Raw genomic sequence first — 22383 nt, 5'->3', positions numbered from 1 at the left:
GGTTGAATAAGAGTGGTGAGAGTGGGCAGCCTTGTCTTGTTCCTGATCTTAGTGGAAATGGTTTCAGTTTCTCACCATTGAGGACAATGTTGGCTGTGGGTTTGTCATATATGGCCTTTATTATGTTGAGGAAAGTTCCCTCTATGCCTACTTTCTGCAGGGTTTTTATCATAAATGGGTGTTGAATTTTGTCGAAAGCTTTCTCTGCATCTATTGAGATGATCATATGGTTTTTCTCCTTCAACTTGTTAATATGGTGTATCACATTGATTGATTTGCGTATATTGAAGAATCCTTGCATTCCTGGAATAAACCCCACTTGATCATGGTGTATGATCCTTTTAATGTGCTGTTGGATTCTGTTTGCTAGTATTTTGTTGAGGATTTTTGCATCTATGTTCATCAGTGATATTGGCCTGTAGTTTTCTTTCTTTGTGACATCCTTGCCTGGTTTTGGTATCAAGGTGATGGTGGCCTCGTAGAATGAGTTTGGGAGTGTTCCTTCCTCTGAAATTGTTTGGAAGAGTTTGAGAAGGATGGGTGTTAGCTCTTCTCTAAATGTTTGATAGAATTCGCCTGTGAAGCCATCTGGTCCTGGGCTTTTGTTTGATGGAAGATTTTTAATCACAGTTTCAATTTCAGTGCTTGTGATTGGTCTATTCATATTTTCTATTTCTTCCTGAGTCAGTCTTGGCAGGTTGTGCATTTCTAAGCATTTGTCCATTTCTTCCAGGTTGTCCATTTTATTGGCATAGAGTTGCTTGTAGTAATCTCTCATGATCTTTTGTATTTCTGCAGTGTCAGTTGTTACTTCTCCTTTTTCATTTCTAATTCTATTGATTTGAGTCTTCTCCCTTCTTTTCTTGATGAGTCTGGCTAATGGTTTGTCAATTTTGTTTATCTTCTCAAAGAACCAGCTTTTAGTTTGGTTGATCTTTGCTATCGTTTCCTTCATTTCTTTTTCATTTATTTCTGATCTGATCTTTATGATTTCTTTCCTTCTGCTAGCTTTGGGGGTTTTTTGTTCTTCTTTCTCTAATTGCTTTAGGTACAGGGTCAGGTTGTTTACTCGAAATGTTTCCTGTTTCTTAAGGTGGGATTGTATTGCTATAAACTTCCCCCTTAGAACTGCTTTTGCTGCATCCCATAGGTTTTGGGTTGTCGTGTCTCCATTGTCATTTGTTTCTAGGTATTTTTTAATTTCCTCTTTGATTTCTTCAGTGATCACTTCGTTATTGAGTAGTGTATTGTTTAGCCTCCATGTGTTTGTATTTTTTACAGATCTTTTCCTGTAATTGATGTCTAGTCTCATAGCATTGTGGTCGGAAAAGATACTTGATACAATTTCAATTTTCTTAAATTTACCAAGGCTTGATTTGTGACCCAAGATATGATCTATCCTGGAGAATGTTCCATGAGCGCTTGAGAAAAATGTGTATTCTGTTGTTTTTGGATGAAATGTCCTATAAATATCAACTAAGTCCATCTTGTTTAATGTATCATTTAAAGCTTGTGTTTCCTTATTTATTTTCATTTTGGACGATCTGTCCATTGGTGAAAGTGGGGTGTTAAAGTCCCCTACTATGATTGTGTTACTGTCAATTTCCCCTTTTATGGCTGTTAGTATTTGCCTTATGTATTGAGGTGCTCCTATGTTGGGTGCATAAATATTTACAATTGTTATATCTTCTTCTTGGATCGATCCCTTGATCATTATGTAGTGTTCTTCTTTGTCTCTTCTAATAGTCTTTATTTTAAAGTCTATTTTGTCTGATATAAGAATTGCTACTCCAGCTTTCTTTTGATTTCCATTTGCATGGAATATCTTTTTCCATCCCCTTACTTTCAATCTGTATGTGTCTTTAGGTCTGAAGTGGGTCTCTTGTAGACAGCATATATATGGGTCTTGTTTTTGTATCCATTCAGCCACTCTGTGTCTTTTGGTGGGAGCATTTAGTCCATTTACATTTAAGGTAATTATTGATATGTATGTTCCTATTCCCATTTCCTTAATTGCTTTGGGTTCGTTATTGTAGGTATATTCCTTCTGTTGTGTTTCTTGCCTAGAGAAGTTCCTTTAGCATTTGTTGTGAAGCTGGTTTGGTGGTGCTGAACTCTCTCAGCTTTTGCTTGTCTGTAAAGGTTTTAATTTCTCCATCAAATCTGAATGAGATCCTTGCTGGGTAGAGTAGTCTTGGCTGCAGGTTTCTCTCCTTCATCACTTTAATTATGTTCTGCCACTCCCTTCTGGCTTGTAGAGTTTCTGCTGAGAGATCAGCTGTTAACCTGATGGGGATTCCCTTGTGTGTTATTTGTTGTTTTTCCCTTGCTGCTTTTAATATGATTTCTTTGTGTTTAATTTTTGACAGTTTGATTAATATGTGTCTTGGTGTATTTCTCCTTGGATTTATTCTGTATGGGACTCTCTGTGCCTCCTGGACTTGATTAACTATTTCCTTTCCCATATTGGGGAAGTTTTCAACTATAATCTCTTCAAATATTTTCTCAGTCCCTTTTTTTTTCTCTTCTTCTTCTGGAACCCCTATAATTCGAATGTTGGTGCGTTTAATGTTGTCCCAGAGGTCTCTGAGACTGTCCTCTGTTCTTTTCATTCTTTTTTCTTTATTTTGCTGTACAGCAGTTATTTCCACTATTTTATCTTCCACCTCACTTATCCGTTCTTCTGCCTCAGTTATTCTGCTATTGATCCCATCTAGAGTATTTTTTATTTCATGTATTGTGTTTTTAATCGATGCTTGATTCATCTTTAGTTCTTCTAGGTCCTTGTTAACTGTTTCTTGCATTTTGTCTATTCTATTTCCAAGATTTTGGATCATCTTTACCATCATTATTCTGAATTCTTTTTCAGGTAGACTGCCTATTACCTCTTCATTTGTTAGGTCTGGTAGGTTTTTATCTTGCTCCTTCAGCTGCTGTGTGTTTTTCTGTCTTCTCATTTTGCTTATGTTACTGTGTTTGGGGTCTCCTTTTTGCAGGCTGCAGATTCGTAGTTCCCGTTGTTTTTAGTGTCTGACCCCAGTGGCTAAGGTTGTTTCAGTAGGTTGTGTAGGCTTCCTGGTCGGGGGGACTAATGCCTGTGTTCTGGTGGTTGAGGCTCGATCTTGTCTTTCTGGTAGACAGGTCCACGTCTGGTGGTGTGTTTTGGGGTGCCTATGGCCTTATTATGTTTTTAGGTAGCTTCTCTGCTAATGGGTGGGGTTGTGTTCCTGCCTTGCTAGTTGCTTGGCATAGAGTGACCAGCACTGTAGCTTGCTGGTCGTTGACTGAAGCTGGGTGCTGGTGTTGGGATGGAGATCTCTGGGAGATTTTCGCTGCTTGATATTATGTGGAGCTGGGAGGTCTCTTGTGGACCCGTGTCCTGAAGTTGGCTCTCCCACTTCAGAGGCACAGCACTGGCTCCTGGCTGCAGCACCAAGAGCCTTTCATCCACCCAGCTCAGAATAACAGGGAGAAAAAGCAGAAAGAAAGAATTAGTAGAAGAAAGAACGAGAGAGGGAAAGAAAGGAAGAAGGGAAGAAAGGAAGGAAGGAAGGAAGAAAGAAAGAAAGGAGGGAGGGAGTGAGGAAGGATGGAAAGAAAGAAGGAAAGAAAGGAGGGAGGGAGGGAGCAATGAAAGCAAAAGGAAGAGTGAATGGAAGAAGGGAGGGAGGGAGGGAGGAAGGAAAGAAAGAAAGAAAGACAGGAGGGAGGGAGGGAGGAAGGAAAGAAAAAGAAAGTGGAAAGAAGAAGGGTGGGAGGGAGGGAGGAAAGAAAAAGAAAAAAGGAAAGGAAGAGCGGAGGGAGGGAGGGAGGAAGGGAAGGTAGGAAAAAAAGAAAGAGCAGGTAAAGTAAAATAGAATAAAGTATGAAATATAGTAGCGTTATTAAAATTAGAAAGTAATTATTGAAAAAAAAAAAAAAAACGGACCGATAGAACCCTGGGACATATGGTGGAAGCAAAGCTATACAGAGAGAATCTTACACAGAAGATTACACATACACATTCACAAAAAGAGAGCAGGGGGAAAAATCAAAAATCTTGCTCTCCAAGCCCACCTCCTCAATTTTGGATAATTCGTTGTAAAAAGAGGAAAAGGGCAAGAAGTCTGAAATCTTGCTCTCTAAGTCCACCTCCTTACTTTGGAATAATACGTTGTAAAAAGAGGAAAAGGGGGGAAAGTCTTAAATCTTGTCCTCAAAGTCCACTTCCTCAATTTGGGATGATTCGCTGTCCATTCATGCACTCCACAGACGCAGGGCACATCAAATGGACCGTGGAGCTTTAATCCGCTGCCTCCGAGGCTGCACAGAGAGATTTCCCTGACTCTGCTCTCACAGCTCCCGGGTCTCAGCCTTGGACCTGGCCCCGCCTCTGTGCGTAGGTCGCCGGAGGGCGTCCGTTCTTCGCTCAGACAGGACGGGTTTAAAGGAGCCGCTGATTCGGGGGCTCTGGCTCACTCATGCAGAGGGGAGGGAGGGGCGCGCAGTGTGGGGCGGGCCTGCGGCGGCAGAGGCCGGCGTGACGTTGCAGCAGCCCGTGGCGCTTCGTGCGCTTTCCCGGGAAAGCCGTCCCCGGGTCTCGGGACCCCGGCAGTGGCGGGGTGCACAGGTCCCCCGGAAGGCGGGGCGGACAGTGACCCGCGCTCGCACACAGGCCCCGCGGCTGCGGCGGCGGCGGGCGGCGGCAGGGGCGGCGGTGGCGGGCCGCGGGGGCGGCGGCGGCGGCGGGCCGCGGCGGCGGCGGCGGCGGGCGGCGGCAGGCGGCGGCGGGCCGCGGGGGCGGCGGGCGGCGGCGGCGGCGGCGGCGGGCCGCAGCGGCGGCGGGCAGCGTCGGGCGGTGGGCGGCGGCGGGCCGCGGCGGCGGCGGGCGGCGGCGGCGGCGGTGGTGGCCCACGCCCGTCTCCGAGGTCCACGCCTTACCCGCGGCTCACGCCTGTCTCCGGCGCTTCCCTAAGCAGCCCTTTTAATGCCCTCTCCTCGCACACCAGGAAACAAAAGTGAAAGTGAAAAAAGACTTTTGCCTCTTCAGCACCTCCAGACCCTTTCCCCGGACTCCCTCCGGGCTAGCCGTGGTGCACTAACCCCTTCAGGCTCTCTTCCTGCCGCCAGCCCCAGTCCTCTCCCTCTGGATTGAATTTTGAAGTCTTTAAAACAAACTAAGTTTTATTTTTCTTTCTTCATTTGCATTACCTTTGAAACTTCAAGGGCTTGTTACAGGCATATGAATTGGTGGCAGTAATTTACATTAGCCTAGCTTTAAAATAAGTGGAAATTGGGTGGTTGGTCTTTTGTTTGGATCACAGTGCACAGTAGGTGTTGGCTGGACTGCATTAAGGGTCATAGAACGTGATGGTTAGAGCCAAATGAGGAAAGCATAATCTTTTAAAAAATACTAAATAAAAGTACCTGAAAACTTTAGTTAGAATCTTTAATAATTTCTTTTAGTATTTTCTCAGAGTTTTACAGTACCTAGGAGGTGGATCTTCTTTTTTTAATAATTAGATTTTCTAATGAAATGATGTTTTTCCCCATAAATTTATAGATTTCAGAAATTATTGCTGGTCACTTTGAGTCCAGCTTAGAGCTGGGCGTGTGTCAGTGAAGCTTTAGAGAGATGGAGGCTCAGAGCATTGTTTTGGAAAGAGCCCCCCATGGGGATAACGTTGAAGGTGCTGAGGATGATGGCAGGAGTCGGGGCAGGGCGGGTGGGCAGGGGAGGAGAAACATGTGGGTTGGATATTGACATTGTTGAGGAAAGATAGTAATGGCTTACGTAAACAAGGTCCCGTGGTCAAATCACATCTGGGAAAAGTGGAGTTAAGCAAAGTGAAACAGGCTTCCTTGTAGCATGGCCTCTCAGAACCTTCGGAGTACCTGTTGGCACTGTGACTTTGTAAGAGGAGGAGAAAAGGATGCCAAAGTTTTTTGACCACAGCCTCTTGTAGAAGTAATGTTCATCAGAAGAACATTGGTTTGCTATGATTTTTGCATTATTTCTCTGTATTAGGTGGGAATGACTCCTTCTTGGCAAGTTTTCTAATGTGGCATGTTGCTGCCCTGTCCCCCTTCAGTCTCCCAGTGACTGAGTGCGGTCACTAAAGAGGGAATCCCAGATGCTCATAGTCCCGAGAAGAAGGTGCTCCTGGCCTGGATGTGGCCTGTGTTCAGGGACCCAGGCCTAGAGCTCAGGGGCGTGAACTCAAACTTGGCACAGTCTTTCTGCATAGGTTTATAGATGCATCGTTCATGCTGATGCCAGTTTGGGGGTACTTACTTCCTCTGTGAAGTCCAAAGTCCAAAGCCTGGTCCACAAGCAGCTTCTGAGTGCCTACGGTAATGAAACTTCAGGAGTTCTTTCAAATTGCCATCTGATTCTTGATAGGCTGATGATACAGAGATTGAAAGGAAAGATCTTTGATAAACTTCTCTTTTACACATATGTGTACAAATTATGGTCCAATGGTGAATTATTTCAGAAAACCAGGCAGATACAGGGTAAATAGACAAACAGGGCAGGGCAGGCTTAGAATGCACTGGGTTATTGGGGTGAAGGGAGGGGTGGGACCAGGGAGGAAACGTCTGCCCAGTGGAGGTCAGATGGGTTACAGATATTGCTCAAGCACCTGCTGGACATTGTGTAGAAGAGCTTTATATGAAGGGATGCGATCTGGGAAGAGGCATTTGTCTATGAACTTGGGCTGGTGTGCAGACTTTCTGCAGAGACTTGACAGCTTTAAGCTTTGAATGGTTTGGCAAATTTCGACCTGTCATTGTGGGGCTTGTTTGTAGCTGGGGTCTTTCTGGAGGCTACTTTTAAACTAAATTTTATCACCAACTCCCAAGTGAAGCAGCTTTTCTTATAGGCTTTGCCAGTGTTTGTGTAGGGCGGCTGTATGCCTGGGTGGGAAGAATGTAGCAGCTTTATATGTTTGCCTGTCCTAAATTTTAGTTCCTTGGATCTTTGTTGATAATTGATGCTGAGAGAAAAGGATGATATGCTGTATTTAATATGGTCAGAACTGGAAGCGTAGAGTTTATAAGTGAAAGCCTAGAGTCAGGTAGATTTAGGTTTATCTTTGCCTTCCACTATTCTGGGAGCACTGGCTTTTTTCCATTTGTTCATTTGGGTATAATGTTACGTGTGTTACAGGACTGTTTTGAATAGATGTAGTGTATATGTATGTGTAGAGTAGTGAAGTAGACTATGGTGTCACACTTCTCCTAGATGACAAATGAGGTGTACTCCTTGTCTGAATCTCTGAAGGAGACCTGGTGCTCTTCAGAGTTTGAGTAGAACCTGTCCTTGGAGGCAGCTAGCCAGTTCAATCAATAGTAGAGAGCAGAAATTGGAGAAGGAATTTGGAAATAGTAAGATTTATTCTCAGCCTCTGTTATACCAGTTATTCTTAATATTTTAATAACCTCTTTGATTAAAATTATATGACTTTTTATTTTAGCAAAAGAAATTAAGTTTTAACATCATGGCAACCTTGGCCTTGCCCAAAAGAAACTGCTGCAGACATATTATTTGCCCATTAATGGGGAGAATTTCAATAGTAAGTTTCATAGGACTTTATTATCACTTATCACGTCTTTGGCTTTTGTTTTGGTAGAGGCTTTCCAGTAAGATTTACTAGAGAATAGTGGAGACATTTATTTAATCAGTTCTAAGACATAGTAAATTTTATTTTTCCAAAGGTTTTATGTCCTTCAGCCTATTCAGTACTCTGAACAGCTCTGGGAGGGTTACTGTAGCCCTCAGGCTTTCACGAAGAAGGACTAGAAGCTCAGAAAATCTCGGTGATTTTTGCCCTGGGCAGTGGCAGAGCCAGAGCCATAATCTGGGTCTTTTTGCCATCACTCATTCTTCTCTTCCCTCATCCCTTTATACCCACAGGTCTAGGCATGTCAAGGGATTCAGCCTCAGTTATTTCTGAAAGATAATATCAGTCAGAAACAAAGATAAGACTTCGCCAAATGCAGGAATTTCAGAGGGATGGTTGTTCTTAAATTTTCAAGCTCATTCAGTTTAAAAATGATTCCTATAATATGGTGCTCATTTATTACTTCATATTCATTGCCTCAGTAATGACTTTTAAATAGGACTGTATTATTAGAGTGATTGGACTGAAGTCTGACTGGACTAGAGTTAAGAGATCGTATCACTATAAATAGAGTGAGATAAAATATTTTACATGATTTGATTGAACTTTTATGAGGTCTTGTTAGTTGGAACCTAGGATCTTCTCATAAAAGGATACTTACTTTGAACAATTTCCAAATAGCAAACTTCCTACTGTGGGGTTTAAGTTGTAGATAGAGTGTGTACCTTTGGGAATTTGGGAATTAAACTATTTCCCCTGGCACTTTCAACTATATTACCTGAGGCAGAACTTCATTAACTGCCCCATCAACAATTTTCCTGACCCAAAAGCTCAAGGAAGTAAGATCAGGACACTGATTATATTGTCATCTAAAGACCAGAATGAAAACAGAACAGCCCTGAAAGTTTTTAGTGCATAAGGGAACTATTAGACATGGTTATCAGTGCGGCCGTTGGCAGAGTTATTGGGGAAGGCCTTTTGGGTATACATAAATAAATTTAATGTCCCTCTTTAATAGCACCATGAAGAGGTTGAACTAGTTTTAAAGACTTTGCCATTTCCTCATGATTGCATAAAAATGGACCTAATCTCTGATATTTAGAATTTGATTATTAGAAAAGTATATGGGAAAAATACATAGTTGGTAAAAATGGTAAGCAGTTGTGAATTACAGTGAATTAATAAGAGATTGGTAAGTTTTAATAAAACTGGAATCTTTTCCTGCCACTTTAACTTTTATATCAGTGACTCAAACTTTTCTGTCTCTATCACCAGCCATGTTGGGTTACTGTTATAAAACTATATTATTCCAGCAATTTTTCCAGAGTTTGGATAAGTATTTTTAGCAGTTATTCTTTGTTTAAAATTTCCCATCAACATAAGAGGCTAATATTTAGTTGAAGAAGTAGTAAAAGCATAATGATCTGTGGCTTAGAATAGTGCTAAGAATTTTCCCAATAATTAGAGTTGAATTTTCAGGAAATGATGTATCACATGCCAAAACTGAAATGGGTGGGGATGAGAGAGGGATGACAGAAGATATATTTTGTTAGTGGTATCTTCAGATGATGTCTGATGTTTCATATGACTTCTTAAGTAATGTACAAATAAACAAGCAAGCTAAAAACCAGGAAACCCCCAAAACTAAATGGTGTGCCAGTGATGGAAAGCATGCTCCAGATCATATGCTTTGAATCAATGATTTTTCTTACTAACAGCAAACGGGGAGTGGGGCCTTAATTCTCTGTCGTTTGGTACAATTTTATACTAATGTTTATATAGAGCCACATTACATTGGTAGTAATCTTGGATAATTAATCATGGATCTGTATAAATATGTGTGTGTGTGTGTGTGTGTGTGTGCGTGCGTGCACACGTGCATGCCTTGGATAATTGTTGCTTTATTTTTTATTTCTAAGTGAATTAAAATACACAGTGTAATAATTTTGGCAGATGATGGTCAGATGATGGTTTGAGCAGTAAATGTTACCTTTATGAGTTTATTAATGTTTGCTTTTTTTTCTCCTCTTTCCCCTGATTCCAGGGTGTGGATGAATGGAACATAGCTCACCTAAACACGGTCTTGGATGTGGTTGAGGAAGAGTGCGGTATTTCTATTGAGGGTGTAAATACTCCTTATCTCTATTTTGGAATGTGGAAAACCACATTTGCGTGGCACACCGAGGATATGGACCTCTATAGTATTAATTATCTCCACTTTGGACAACCCAAGTCCTGGTAAGTTACATGTTTAATATTCATTTGCTTTGGAGTTTTGAAATTTGGGCAGTGTGAACCCATTGAAGATGAATTTTTTCCCTTTATCTGGTGGATTCAGATTTATATGAGCTATAAGAAAGTTTTTTTGATTGTAACAATTAATTATTACAGAGTCTTCCACTCTGCCTGGGGTTTTGCTCAAAACCATAAAGCTAATGGTGACTTGTATATCTAAAATTGCCTGTAGACTACTTTTGTGGGCCATGGATTGATAGGTAATTAGTCTCGAAGAATTTGTTTGGGACTCCCCTGATGGCGCAATGGTTAAGAATCAGTCTGCCAGTGCAGGGGACATGGGTTTGAGCCCTGGTCCGGGAAGATCCCACATGCCACCGAGCAACTAAGCCCGTGCGCCACAACCACTGAGCCTGCGTTCTAGAGCCTGCGAGCCACAACTACTGAAGTCCACGCACCGCAAGGAAGAGTAGCCCCTGCTCACCACAACTAGAGAAAGCCTGTGTGCAGCAATGAAGACCCAACGCAGCCAAAAATAAATAATAAATAAATTTTTTAAAAAAGAATTTTTTTGGCATCTTTACTTCTCTGAGATTTGCTGGAAAGTATGCAGGCAGCAGTTAGGAGTGAAAATCGACTTCCTGGATGTAGAGTATCAAGTAATCCTAATGATTTTCTTGTCTAGTCCCCTCTGAATAAATGACAAGTTCCATTTAGTATGTGGTGGCTAGAGGGAGAGGAGGGATGATTCAGGAGGCCTATTATTGCTCTCTGTATGATGGATGTGGGGAAAAGAATAAGTTAATGTGAATATGTGTTCTTAACTTGGAATTTCCTGTGTTTGTGAGCCTCTCCTCATCTTTCTGAGCAACGATTTTAAGATTTATTGCTCTGTAGAATGCATCATATGTAATGCATCAAATAATTACACATTTGTAATTATTAGTCTGTCAATCACCCTGGAGTCCTTTGTGGTCAGCCAGTTTCACGTTTGAACTTGTTTTTGTGGGTTTTAGTCTTAAGAGAGTTTCAATATCAGTTGTATTTTGTAAAGTACACATACATGCAGAATAATTCAGAGATAGAAGCATATGAAGTATCTACTTGACAAGCCAGGAAATACAATGTTTCTGCTGGTATTCTGCTGGAACAGGATAGGATGCTCTTCAGGTGCTTGTGTTAGCCCAGTAGCTTTCTTGCCTCCAGTTTAAAGATAATGGCCTCTTTTCAAGTTCTCCTGCTGATCAGGTGTTGAGCACAGTGTATAATTTCTATCCCCATCTTGCCATTAGTTGCCCTTGAGGTTTTATCATTTGGCAAAGTGTGAAGTTGTAAGCTTTCTCCAGCAAATTCAAATATAGCAAAAGTTCATAATGATCAACAATGACATTTAATCAGCAGGAAAGCTTTAGGAGCAAGGGCAAAGCTCTTAGGACATAGAAGAGAAATCCAGGTATTTTCTGGTTTGCTATGGAGTTTTAGGATCTGAAAAAAGTTAGTGAGAAGCTGTGTAACTTATTTTTAACAGTGTTTTACTTACACATTTGGTTTGATAAATTCTAAGCATTCTGCTCTCTTAATGGAATAAATAAAATGTAAACATTTTTAATAGGTGGTCTAGGACCTAGAGAGGCTTTGGTGACAGAATGGGGCAAAGAAGTAATTCCTTACAAGGTGTTTGTCGAGGACCAGCTGTGAGCACAAACTTTAGAACCTGTGAGTCTGTCATATTTCTTCAGCACCCACTGTAGAGTCTGTTGGAGTGTCATCCTTTAGTACTTTTGGGACTTGGCTTTGAGAGACTCAGAGAAATATTTTAAACAATGTGTAGGCTCCTGGGCAGTTTTTTAGCTGCATAGTTATCCCCATGATCTTTCTGATCCTCTCTTTTGTTGTGGGTAAAATTATGTGAAATTGTTAGATTCAACATCTTGGTGAAATCTAGTATATAGGCAAGTATATACTATACTTCCCTTAAGAAATATGAAAAGTTAGGGAATTCCTCAGCAGTCCAGTGGTTAGGACTCCGTGCTTCCACTGTAGGGGGCACGGGTTGGATCCCCGGTCAGGGAACTAAGATCCTGCAACACGTGTGGTGCAGCCAGAAAAAAAAAAAAAAATCTGAAAAGTTAGTGGCAAAACTTTCCTGTAGGTTTGGAGAAATTCATGACAATGCCTAGGACATTAATATGAGGTTTTAGTATTGGAGGAGTTGACATGAAGTCTCTGCTTTCTTATTAAGAAAGGTGACCCCCCCCCCCACACACACCTGGGACAAGGATTGTCGTGACCTAAAGATTGTTTAGAGGAGAATATTCTGTCTGGGATAAGACTGATTATAGAGTCTTGTGTCTTTGGGAGAGAGCACCACTGTTTATGAGTGAGAATGTGTACGCTGGATTCCAAAGTATTTCTTTCTCTCTGGAATGTATTTATATTTTCTGTATTTAGTTACTCTATTAGTTTTTAAGCATATAGACTCCATTATATGCATTAAGAGTAGATTTATAATATCACTATTACCTTTAACCTTGGCCATTATTTATAATGATAAAAAAATAAAACATAGCAGTGAATTATGACAGTTAATCTACATTCCATTTACTAGGATGACTAGTGTAGGAAAAGAGTGATATAAATGACTCTAAGAATGTTTCCCAGTAGATTCATGAACGATTATATTAGTGCAGCATAAATAATTTTGAGGTAAACTTTATTATCATTAAAATTCACTTCAGTAGTCATCATAATATATTTGAAGTAAGCTTTGAAAGGCGGTAGAAGCAATACAAATTCATGTGAGCACTGAAACGTGTGTGGCAGACTCAGACTCAAGGGAGCAGCGATCAGGGCTCTAGTCCTTACTCGGCTAACGATGTGTGTGGCTTTGGGCAAAGAACTGTACTTCTGTGACCAGTTTCCTCACTCACAAAATGACAAGACTCATCAGGATGCTCTCCAGTGCTCGAATTCTGTAATGTGTGATCAGAACTATTGGAATATTTTTACCTAATCTACAAAACGAGAGGATGACAAGGTGACGTAAGGTCCTGCGTGTGTGTGCGTGCATGCCTGCACTGGTTTCCTTTTCTGGTGCCCTCTCCTTGTTCGTTTGTTTGTTTTTTTGCCGCTCCGCAAGGCTTGCAGAATCTTAGTTCCTCGAACCCGTGCTCCCTGCCATGGAAGCGTGGAGTCCTAACCCCTGGACTGCCAGGGAAGTCCCTGGTATCCTCTCCTTGTTAAGTTACCTTTACTCTTCTCCAGGGGTGCCCTGTCTCATGCTTAACATCTCTGGCCCTGGCAGTGTGTCTTCCTCCTCTCTGGTCTTATAGGCTGGCATTTAATTTCAACTTCCATCTCTTCTTCAGTTCTCTCAGGCACCAAGTTCTGGGTACGATTATTGCAGAGACTGCCTACGATTCTCTCCTTACTTCCATGACTGCACTACTGTCCTCTGCCCGAGTGTTCCATAGATTTTTGCCTGAAGGCTTCCTGGACCATACATTGCCCCACCTTAGACATCTGCCTTTGCACCTTTCAAGGGGTTGTGACCACCCCTGCTGGCCCTTTCCTGTGCCTGCTTTGAAGTTCGGGGCTGTGTTTGCCTTTGAATCATCAGCACTTAACACAGGGCCTGGCTATAGGATTGATGCTCTGTAAGTAATTCTCATTTTGAATCAAGAGAGTTTTAAATTGTTTTGGATCAGTCTGTTCAAGGGCAGACAAGATAATATATAAAATGTTCTATAAAGACTCTTGTCTCAAATGTAACTGTTAAGAACACCAAGTTTCCAGAGATTTCTGAGTAGCTGCTGATAGGCCTGGCTCCAGGTAGAAGCCGTGAAACATGCTTTTCTGTGCACAACATGTAGCAGATTTTGCTGAGTTAAGTGTTCATGAACACGGGTTCGTACTGAAGAGACTTTAGAGGAGCTAATGATTTATTTAAACATTTCTGGCATGAAAGTTTAAGGAAAAAAGAAAGCTTGAAGTAGGCAGATAGAAAACTGCTTTGGCAGTCAGTGGTAACATATTTATTTTCTGGGAATTAATGTTGACTTTGGAGCCAGAAGACCTGTTTTAAAATCCCAGTCTGTCACTTACCAGCTGAATGACTTAGGGCAAATCACTGTACTCCTTTCATCATGAATTTCTTTAACTGCCAAATGGAGGCATGATTTATTCTCTATCTACTTAATAGGATTTCTAGGAGGGTCCAGGGATATACTGTGTATACAAGTGTTTTGTAAAGTGTAAAGAACTATACAAATATTCATAATTACTATTGTCTTAATAACATTATAAAAATAAATATTTTTTTGGTCATAGTAATTACTTAAAGCCTGAACTTGGCATGATGTATTTCTGTACATGATAGAGTGGGAGTTTCAAGGATAAGCAAAATATAATTTTCTTTCCCAAGCATCATGTGGTAGTGGTTAATTGCTGGGGAAATAGAATTTAGATGGTGCCTTGAATCTTTCTTTCTGAGATCATGTCCAAACATAATGAATAAGTTACTTTCAGATTTAGTACTCTGTAGAGAATGAGAAAGGTAAGGTTTAAGAGGACATGTCTTAAGCTATGAAAGGTCTAAAATCAGGAAAGAAGTTTCTCCTGGATGTTTTTTAGAAAAATTAAGGATGGGCTGCAGCATTTTGGACTTGGGTAAATTTTATTCAGTAAGCTGTGCGATTTTGTTAAATGTAGCAATAAGAAAGCGTCAGATTATTCAGTATAATATAAACTTAGTTCCATGCTTTTTCTTTAGATCGATTTGTTTAGTGCTGTGTAATATTTAAGAGCACAGGTTTTTGCACCAGAGTCTTGTGTTTTGAGTTCTGGCATTGCTTTTTTACTTAGTATATCACCCAGGACAATTATTACATAACCCCCATGCCTCCATTTTCTCTCCTAAAACACTCACGTGGTTTGATGCCCACCTTGTAAGGTAGTTGTGTGGATTAAATAAAATACAAAGCTTATACCACAGCTCCTGGCATATCGTAAGTGCTCAATGGATGTTAACATTTCATATGTTTACTTAACAAATATATATTGCATGTCTTATGTATAAGACCTTATAGATTCTGTATTAATAAGGATTCTTTGTTCTAAATGACAGAAACCCAATTTAAGCAAAAGAATATTTGGCAGTGTGTATAATCGCGATAAGCTAGAAGCAGGGTTCAAGCCTGAGAGTGGATTCTCGCATTGGGTGTCTGTCTCAGCCGGTCCCTTCTTTTCTCCCCACCGCCCCCCATTCATTCACTCTCTCCCATCTCACCCCTACCCCTTCTTGCTGTTTTTCCTTTTCCTTTCTTCCTGGGGTAGAGAAGGAGCTCTTGACTTATAAATAAATATTTGATTATTGCTGAATTTTAGAATTCAGGGCTGTCTTTTTAAAAGAACAAATGAATTATAATGTCATCGAGTTGACCTGAGCTTGTTTGTTGTACATCTTCTCCATTACAGTGTGAGCTCCCAGAAAGGGGGACCCTCACTGTCTGGCTCACTAGCGTGTCTCCAGTGCCTGCAATGGTATCTGGCATGAGCTTGGCACACAGTGGGTACTCAATAAGTATTTGTTCAATGAATGGTCTTACTGAAGGAATTCCTTATTGAGGTTTTTTCCTTTAAACACCCAGAGCAGAATGTTACTTTAGGGATTGGACAGCTTGATACTATTTAATAATACATTGAATTAACAACATACAGTACTAACTCCTGTTGTTGACTTATCTGTTTAGTAAGTTTAGACTCATTAATGTATTCTAATTGGAAATGTTAAGACTAATTGAATAATGGTAAAAGCTGTATCCTTCTGATGGTTTCTATAGAAAAAATACTCTTGGAATTAACAATGGTTTGCTTCTGGTTTTAATTATTCTTCCTAGAGAAATTTGACCTCTAAATAAGCAAAATACCTACTGTGTAGCATAGGGAACTCTACTCAATGTTCTGTAATAACCTATATGGGAGAAGAATCTGAAAAAGAAGAGAAGATATATGTCTATGTATGGCTGAATCACTTTGCTGTGCACCTGAAACTGGCACAGCATTGTAAATCAACTATACTGCAATATAAAATAAAAATAAAACAAAGAAAAATAGACTTTTATAAACAGTTTTTAATTGAAGTATTAAGAAAATTAATTGCATAAGTTATTTTGATCACTTCTAGGCATATCTATGTATATATTTTGAGATAATATTATTTAAAAAGGTTTAAAAAATTGGAACTATACCCCAGAAATATGGTATTAATTTTGTACTCAGCTGCTAGCTGTATTTGTTGGAAGAAAGAGAGTGCAGAGATAACAGGAAGCAATATTATCATATCCATGATATGATATCATATCCATGATTATCTGATCATATCCATGATCAGATGGATAATATTTTAGTTAGACCTGAGCCTGACTTGGAGATAAACACAACCACACTGGTGCACACACACATACCTGCAGTCCAAACAGTGAGTCCCAAAGACCCCTGCTCAGCACCAAGTTTTTTAAGGAAAGTCAGTGGGGTCTAGTGTTTGTGATTTTGAAAATAAATCTCACTCATTTCCCTGAAGTGATGAGATGTAATGCCTTTTCACTAACTGATTGGCGACTGTGGGTTCTCATACAGGAAATCTAAACACGTTAATTAAGTACTTTTGATACCTCTGATAAGCATAGCAGGGGCTTGTAAATTCCTTCAGGATGCCTATTTCCTTGTTGCTACTCTTTCACTTAAAGCCACCACCGTCACCACCTACAAGAACTCCAGAAAACCCTTTAAATGAAAAGAGATTGCTGAATCAAATCCGTAACTCTTAGGGAAAAATCAGAAGGTTAATGCAAATTTATATACTATGTAGTTCATGGAAAACAAGCATTAGTGCTGTTAGCCTTGCTAAATTACTGTGGCAGATATAGCAGTTCACAAATTATGTTGCTTAGCTTATCTTTTTCCTCCGTATTTCTCGTCCTCCTTTTCAGACTGTTTAATATTGCCTTTTAGATAGCACTTTGTAGAAAATATTTATTACTTAATATTTGTTTTATAAAAATTATTCTTTGACTTGAGCATATAGGAAAGCAGCTTTTTTTTTTTTTTTTTGATTGCACTTCTGCAGGTAGGCTTACAAATGGATTTATAAACGCTACTTCTGTGACCCCAAATGTGTTCATTCTTTGTCAGCTTACTTTTCAAGGTGTAGGTCTTGACTAGGATGGTGAAGTATGTTCTTTACCTTTGGTGACTCCATTTCATTTAGTGTGTACCTTTTATGTGTGCCAGGAACTGTGCTAATCATTTTAAGAAATCATTTCAGGTAATCCAGACAACAGATGTTTCAGGTAGGTGTTTTTGGGCCACATTTGTAAACTAAGGACTCTGAGACTGGCGCTTAGTGAGTCTTGCAGCTGGGATTTTTAACTTTTATTTGTCTGACTCTTCTCATAGATTTAAAGAGAAAAGGAAAGAGTAAAGGTGAAGGAACAGGCGAGAAGAAAGTGTGCCTGTCTTTCTTGTTTATACCATCAACTTTCTTTTAATGAGATTTTCTGCAGAGCCAAAAGAGAAACCAGCCTCTTATACTTTGGGACAAAATTATGGCATAAAAGAGATTTTCAGAGGGGTAAAATGTGGCTAGATTCTAATCTTGTTATAATTGATAGCAGTTATTTGGATGGGGGAACCATTGGAGTTGAGAGTGGGAGAGACCACTGGCCCAGCTTTCTTTGCTTCAGATTTGTTCTTTAGATATCCCTTGGAAATCTACTTGAAATCAGAGAGAAAACCCCACATTTTAGAAAGAACGAGTTTTACCTTGAGGATTTTGTCTTCCTCTAGGGAATGGGTGATGATTCTTCAATTAGAGGCTTACTTTCAGTCCCCTCAAATGAAGTTTTGGAAAAAGCAAGTCTGTTCCTGTTGAGAGCTAAGAGTGCTTTGTCTATCAAACCTATCAGATAAGAACTGCTAGGATGGGGACCAGCCTAACTTCTGAAGGCTATAACACAATCCTTACTCTTCTAGTATTTCGGGTCAACTAATTTTTACTTTAATTTTCATGCATTTTCTCGTGTTATTTGGAACCTTTTTTAATCCATTTAAAAAATAATGTCTGCATTGGATGTCTCTTCTGGTTTGAGAATGTTTTGTTGAAATTGTCTTGGCTCCTTGAAATATAAACTCACTATGAATCAGCTTAGCCAAAAGGAAGAATTTAATTGGCTCACATAGCCATGAATGGTCAGAAACGTCTGGAACCCTTGGAAGTTGCCAGGGTGTGTTGGATCCTGGGCCCCACTTCTCTTTGTATGTTGCCTTCATTTTTCTCCCTGGTTCGTATATTTCTCCCTGTATCACTAGAAAGGAAAGCTGCCCCATTTGGGGAGGGACCATGGAATCTCCTGGCTTGGATTCTATGCCAATCCCTTGTTTAAATCACTGAGGCCAAGGGTAGGAAGGTATTAGGATTGTCCTGGCTTGGGTCACAGGCCTGCCTCTGTGGCGGTGAGGGCAGAGACACAAAGAATGGCAGCCCCCATTAGAATTACATGTTTGTGTTTGGAGGAGATGTTTCCCCATTAAGAAGGAGAGTGCTATTACCTGAATTATGCTGCACAAAGGGAATAAAACTCGATGTCTCCTACAGATATAAGGCAAAGAAAATCCCAAATAAATGTTCAAGTATTTGCTTAAAAATTTTAGGAAGACTGATTCAATTACTTTAACTGGCTCTTAACTTATTTTCTATAAGATTTGAAAAGATGTCCTGTGGGGATATTTCCTTAAGATGGAATGAATATATATATTTAGAATATTAAAGTTATTAAAATGTATGTTTGTTTAACTTATTAAAAGCATTTCTAGCAATTGATCAGTAACTTTTACTCAAAGTAGAGGCAGTTGGCAAAAATAAATCTTTACACTGGACTTGAAACTAAAGAATCTGTAATTTGTTAAGTTTTCTTCTGACGACTTGAACCAAAATTGCTCTCTTTTCTCGTGACTTAAATAGTCACAATATCTAATAGTTTTACCACTTTATTATGTCCTGTTCTAATAGTCAGTTTTACCACTTTTTTATGTCCTGTTCTTTCAGAACTCTTTTTTTCATTGGTTTGTGTGTTTTGGTCTTGTCTCCACAAGGAGACTTTCTGCTTCTTCAGGGCAGCACCACAGCACCTTTGTCGAGCCAGGCACCACCATAGGCTCATAGGCCTGTTGAATTATTGAAGCAGGATTCTGCTTCTGTTTTTGGGATCTGCTAACTTGTATATCACATACCTACAGCATCATGCTTTTTTTTTTAATTTAATTTTTTATTTTTTTACTTTTTGTATTTTGGCCATGCTGTGCGGCATGCAGGATGGTTCCCCGACCAGGGATCGAACCCGGCGGTCTGCAGTGAAAGTGCTGAATCCTAACCATCAGGCCCCCAGGGGGCTGTGCGGCATGCTTCTTTCAGTCTTTATTGATCTTTCTATAATACTCTTCTTGGTTTCTTATGGGTATATATTACAAAATTAGCCTATAAAATAATATAGTCACGTATCTTGTGTGATGCCTTGTACAGAATTGACCTGATGTATAGGAAATTTTTAGAAGTTACAAAAACCTGTTAGAAAGTTTTAGACCCTCTACTGTATTTTGATTGTCAATGATAATAACAGATTTGATAGCTTGCCTAAGAGAAATCCACAGACAATACACTCCAAATTTAATATAGCCAAATGTTGTGTCCATCCCTTCTTCCCTTCCTCCAAATGACTAATTACTTGTGGGGGCTCCATATGTGGTTTCTTTATTTAAGGATTCGTGCACGAAGCTTCTGGAATGTTATTTTATAACATATATTTCTGAGAGGACATAGCATCCAATTGTATGATCTCTGAAATGATCTTCTGAGCAGAGACCAAAAAGAGCCCATTTAACAATCTTCCTTGAAAAGTGAATGTTCTTTGGCAAGGCATTATACATCAACAAGGGCTTGAATTAGATGGGTTGCCATCATCATTTTCGCTCTTATAAGTTACCTCTCTCAGCCCACCTGAGTAAATATTAACATCATTTAGGGAATGTCAGGTGTTGGCAGAAACATGTGACTATTTACTGTCTCCCCGCCCGCCCCCCCAATTTTATTGAGAAATAATTGGCATACAGCACTGTGTAAGTTTAAAGCATACAGCATGATGGTTTGATTTACATATATTGTGAAATGATGGCCACAGTAGGTTCAGCTAATATTCATTTTCTCATATAGATACAGTAAAAAGTAAATGAAGAAAAAAAGAAAAAGAATTCTTCTTGTAATAGGAGCTCATAGGATTACCTCTCTTAACTTTTCTGTATATCATACAGCATTGTTGGCGATAGTCATCATGTTGTTCATTGCATCCCTAGTACTTATTTATCTTATAACTGGAGGTTTGTACCTTTTGACCACTTTCCTCCAGTTCTGCGTTTTCCCACCTTCGGCCTCTGGTAAACACAAGTCTGATCTCTTTTTCTGTGAATTGGTATCTTTTTTTAAAAAAAATCCACATATAAGTGAATACTTCTTTTTTTTAAATTTAAGGCTGTATACCTTTTTTGTTTGTTTGGTTTTTGCACGTTGCTTGAGTTGTCTTTGGGTAGCTTGGTTGCTTTGTGTAACGTGCACTTTTGAAAGCCTCTCAATTTTCAAAGAGGTTTCCAACTGTACAGTGGCTGTGTAGGTAGTTTTCCCTTGAAGATTAAACTTCAGTCACAGGAAATCTCCTTGAAAATGCTTCACTACTTTGTTGGAGATAATTGTGGTAGAACACTGTAAGCCAATTGTAGTGGAACTCTTTAAGCTACTTTATCTTATTCATGGATGGTACGATTATCCTTTGAATAAATGATCACTTGGAAAGGATACTGCCCTCCGAAGATTTCTGTATAAGGTAAGTTTGTTTTTCATTGGGAAAATATTGGATTTGAAAATTTTTGATATGGACAAATAGCTTCTTATGGGCATGTTTTTGTTTATAACCAATTTTTGAAGTTACTATAATTTTGATTCTTCTGGAAGTGGCAGTTTGTTTCTGTTTTATTAATGCTTGATCCTGTAAAACATTGCATCTGTGTTTGGTGACTTTTGGTTTTGTTTGTTTGTTTCTTTCCTGTTTGTTCACTAAATATTTATTGAGCCACCCACCAGTCAGGTACTGGGCTCGGTGCTAGCGATACCATGGTGAATAGGACAGAATGGTCTTCATGAAACTTACAGTTTAGAAATATAGCTTTTAGTACCCCCACCCTCCCCTTTATTTTCTAGCAGTAGCAGAACACTTGTTCTTAACAAAATTTTATTGGAATCCAAATCTTACATGAATTCAAATCTTACACAGAATATTTATGCATAAACCAGAAAAAAATTTTCTGTGATGGGTCCTCACTTTGGAAAACACTGGCCTGGCACAGAGGTTCTCAAACTTTCCATTTGAAAATTTCTTCAGAAGGGCAATTTATATAAAATTGAAAGTAAAGGCACAGCTGACCTGGCTGAAATGTGTTTGGTGGGACCCTCTCCCTTACCAACTCCTTCCTTGAGGTACCCTCAGGAAACCCTGGGGCCCTGGGGGTGCCACAGAAAACAGAAAATCAGTCATTTGATCATCTAGTACTTGAAAAATCACTTTGCTACTGAATATGTTGTCTGTTGAGTATTTTGGAGAGGTCAGTATTAAGACATAAAGATTTCTTTTATGTTGTTTATGGGTCATATCAACTAATAATTTATAATACCTTTTTTCTTGCTGCAGTTGCCTTACTTATGAATGTCTACAGATGTGGCTGCTAGACTTTTTTTTTTTTCCATTTAATTGCTCTGTCTGGAAATGGGCCACAGGTGGCATAAGGGTGAGGCAAAGCTCTGGCTGAATTCATTTCCTCAGGGGCTTTTTATATGATGTCCCTGTAGGGCCTCAGTTCAAACACCTTGTCCTCTGGGTCATAGTTAGAGACGCCCAGCTTCTGTTTTCAGGACTGGTGTTTAAGAGACATCTGCTTACAAATATGTTCTTTGTAATTGTTTGTTGTAGCTTGTGTCACTCAGGAAGCCAACTTTGAGACTCAGATTTGTGTGCTGGAAGCAGCAGCCTTGGGGAGGGAGGAAGGCAGGACTAGGCAGAAGGGAAAGTTGACTGCTTTCGAGCCCTGGGCAGATCTCAGAGGCAGCTCTGGACCTGGCAAGGCCCTTCAGAATTGCCCCGAATGGAGGCAAGAGGGCCAGGCCTTAATACTCAGGCTTGGACCATTCATTGCATATGGGCCACCATCCCCTCCCTCGCCAGGGGCATGGTCCTGGGGGAGGGAATGAGACCTTGGGTGAGCGGGATGTGGGGCAAGGATCCTCCCTTTGGTGAAGGTGCTGAGGGCCTCATCCAGAAAAGGAGAGGCTGGGCACCTACCAAAGCATCCCTTACAGTCACATGTTCTGTTTCTCACATTCATCTATTTTTAAGAACTGAAAATGAAGCAAGCAGTGTTGTGTTTTCCACAGTTAACTAATGAGACT

General features: G+C 40.0%; 1 protein-coding gene across 4 annotated transcripts in view; it reads left to right on the top strand.

Annotated features, from left to right (window-relative positions):
* Positions 1–22383, top strand: part of KDM4C (lysine demethylase 4C) — a 397059-nt gene that overhangs the window by 65182 nt on the left and 309494 nt on the right. For all 4 annotated transcript variants that reach the window (XM_060102149.1, XM_060102151.1, XM_060102148.1 and 1 more), the window contains exon 5: positions 9649–9842. In XM_060102149.1, coding sequence (XP_059958132.1) covers positions 9649–9842 — 194 coding nt within the window. The remainder of the gene's footprint in view (positions 1–9648; positions 9843–22383) is intronic.

Source organism: Mesoplodon densirostris, chromosome 6 (genome assembly GCF_025265405.1).
Source record: "Mesoplodon densirostris isolate mMesDen1 chromosome 6, mMesDen1 primary haplotype, whole genome shotgun sequence".
Taxonomy (NCBI): Eukaryota; Metazoa; Chordata; class Mammalia; order Artiodactyla; family Ziphiidae; genus Mesoplodon; species Mesoplodon densirostris.
Note: the sequence above shows the minus strand (reverse complement) of the source record. Positions and strands in the feature narration are given on the sequence as shown.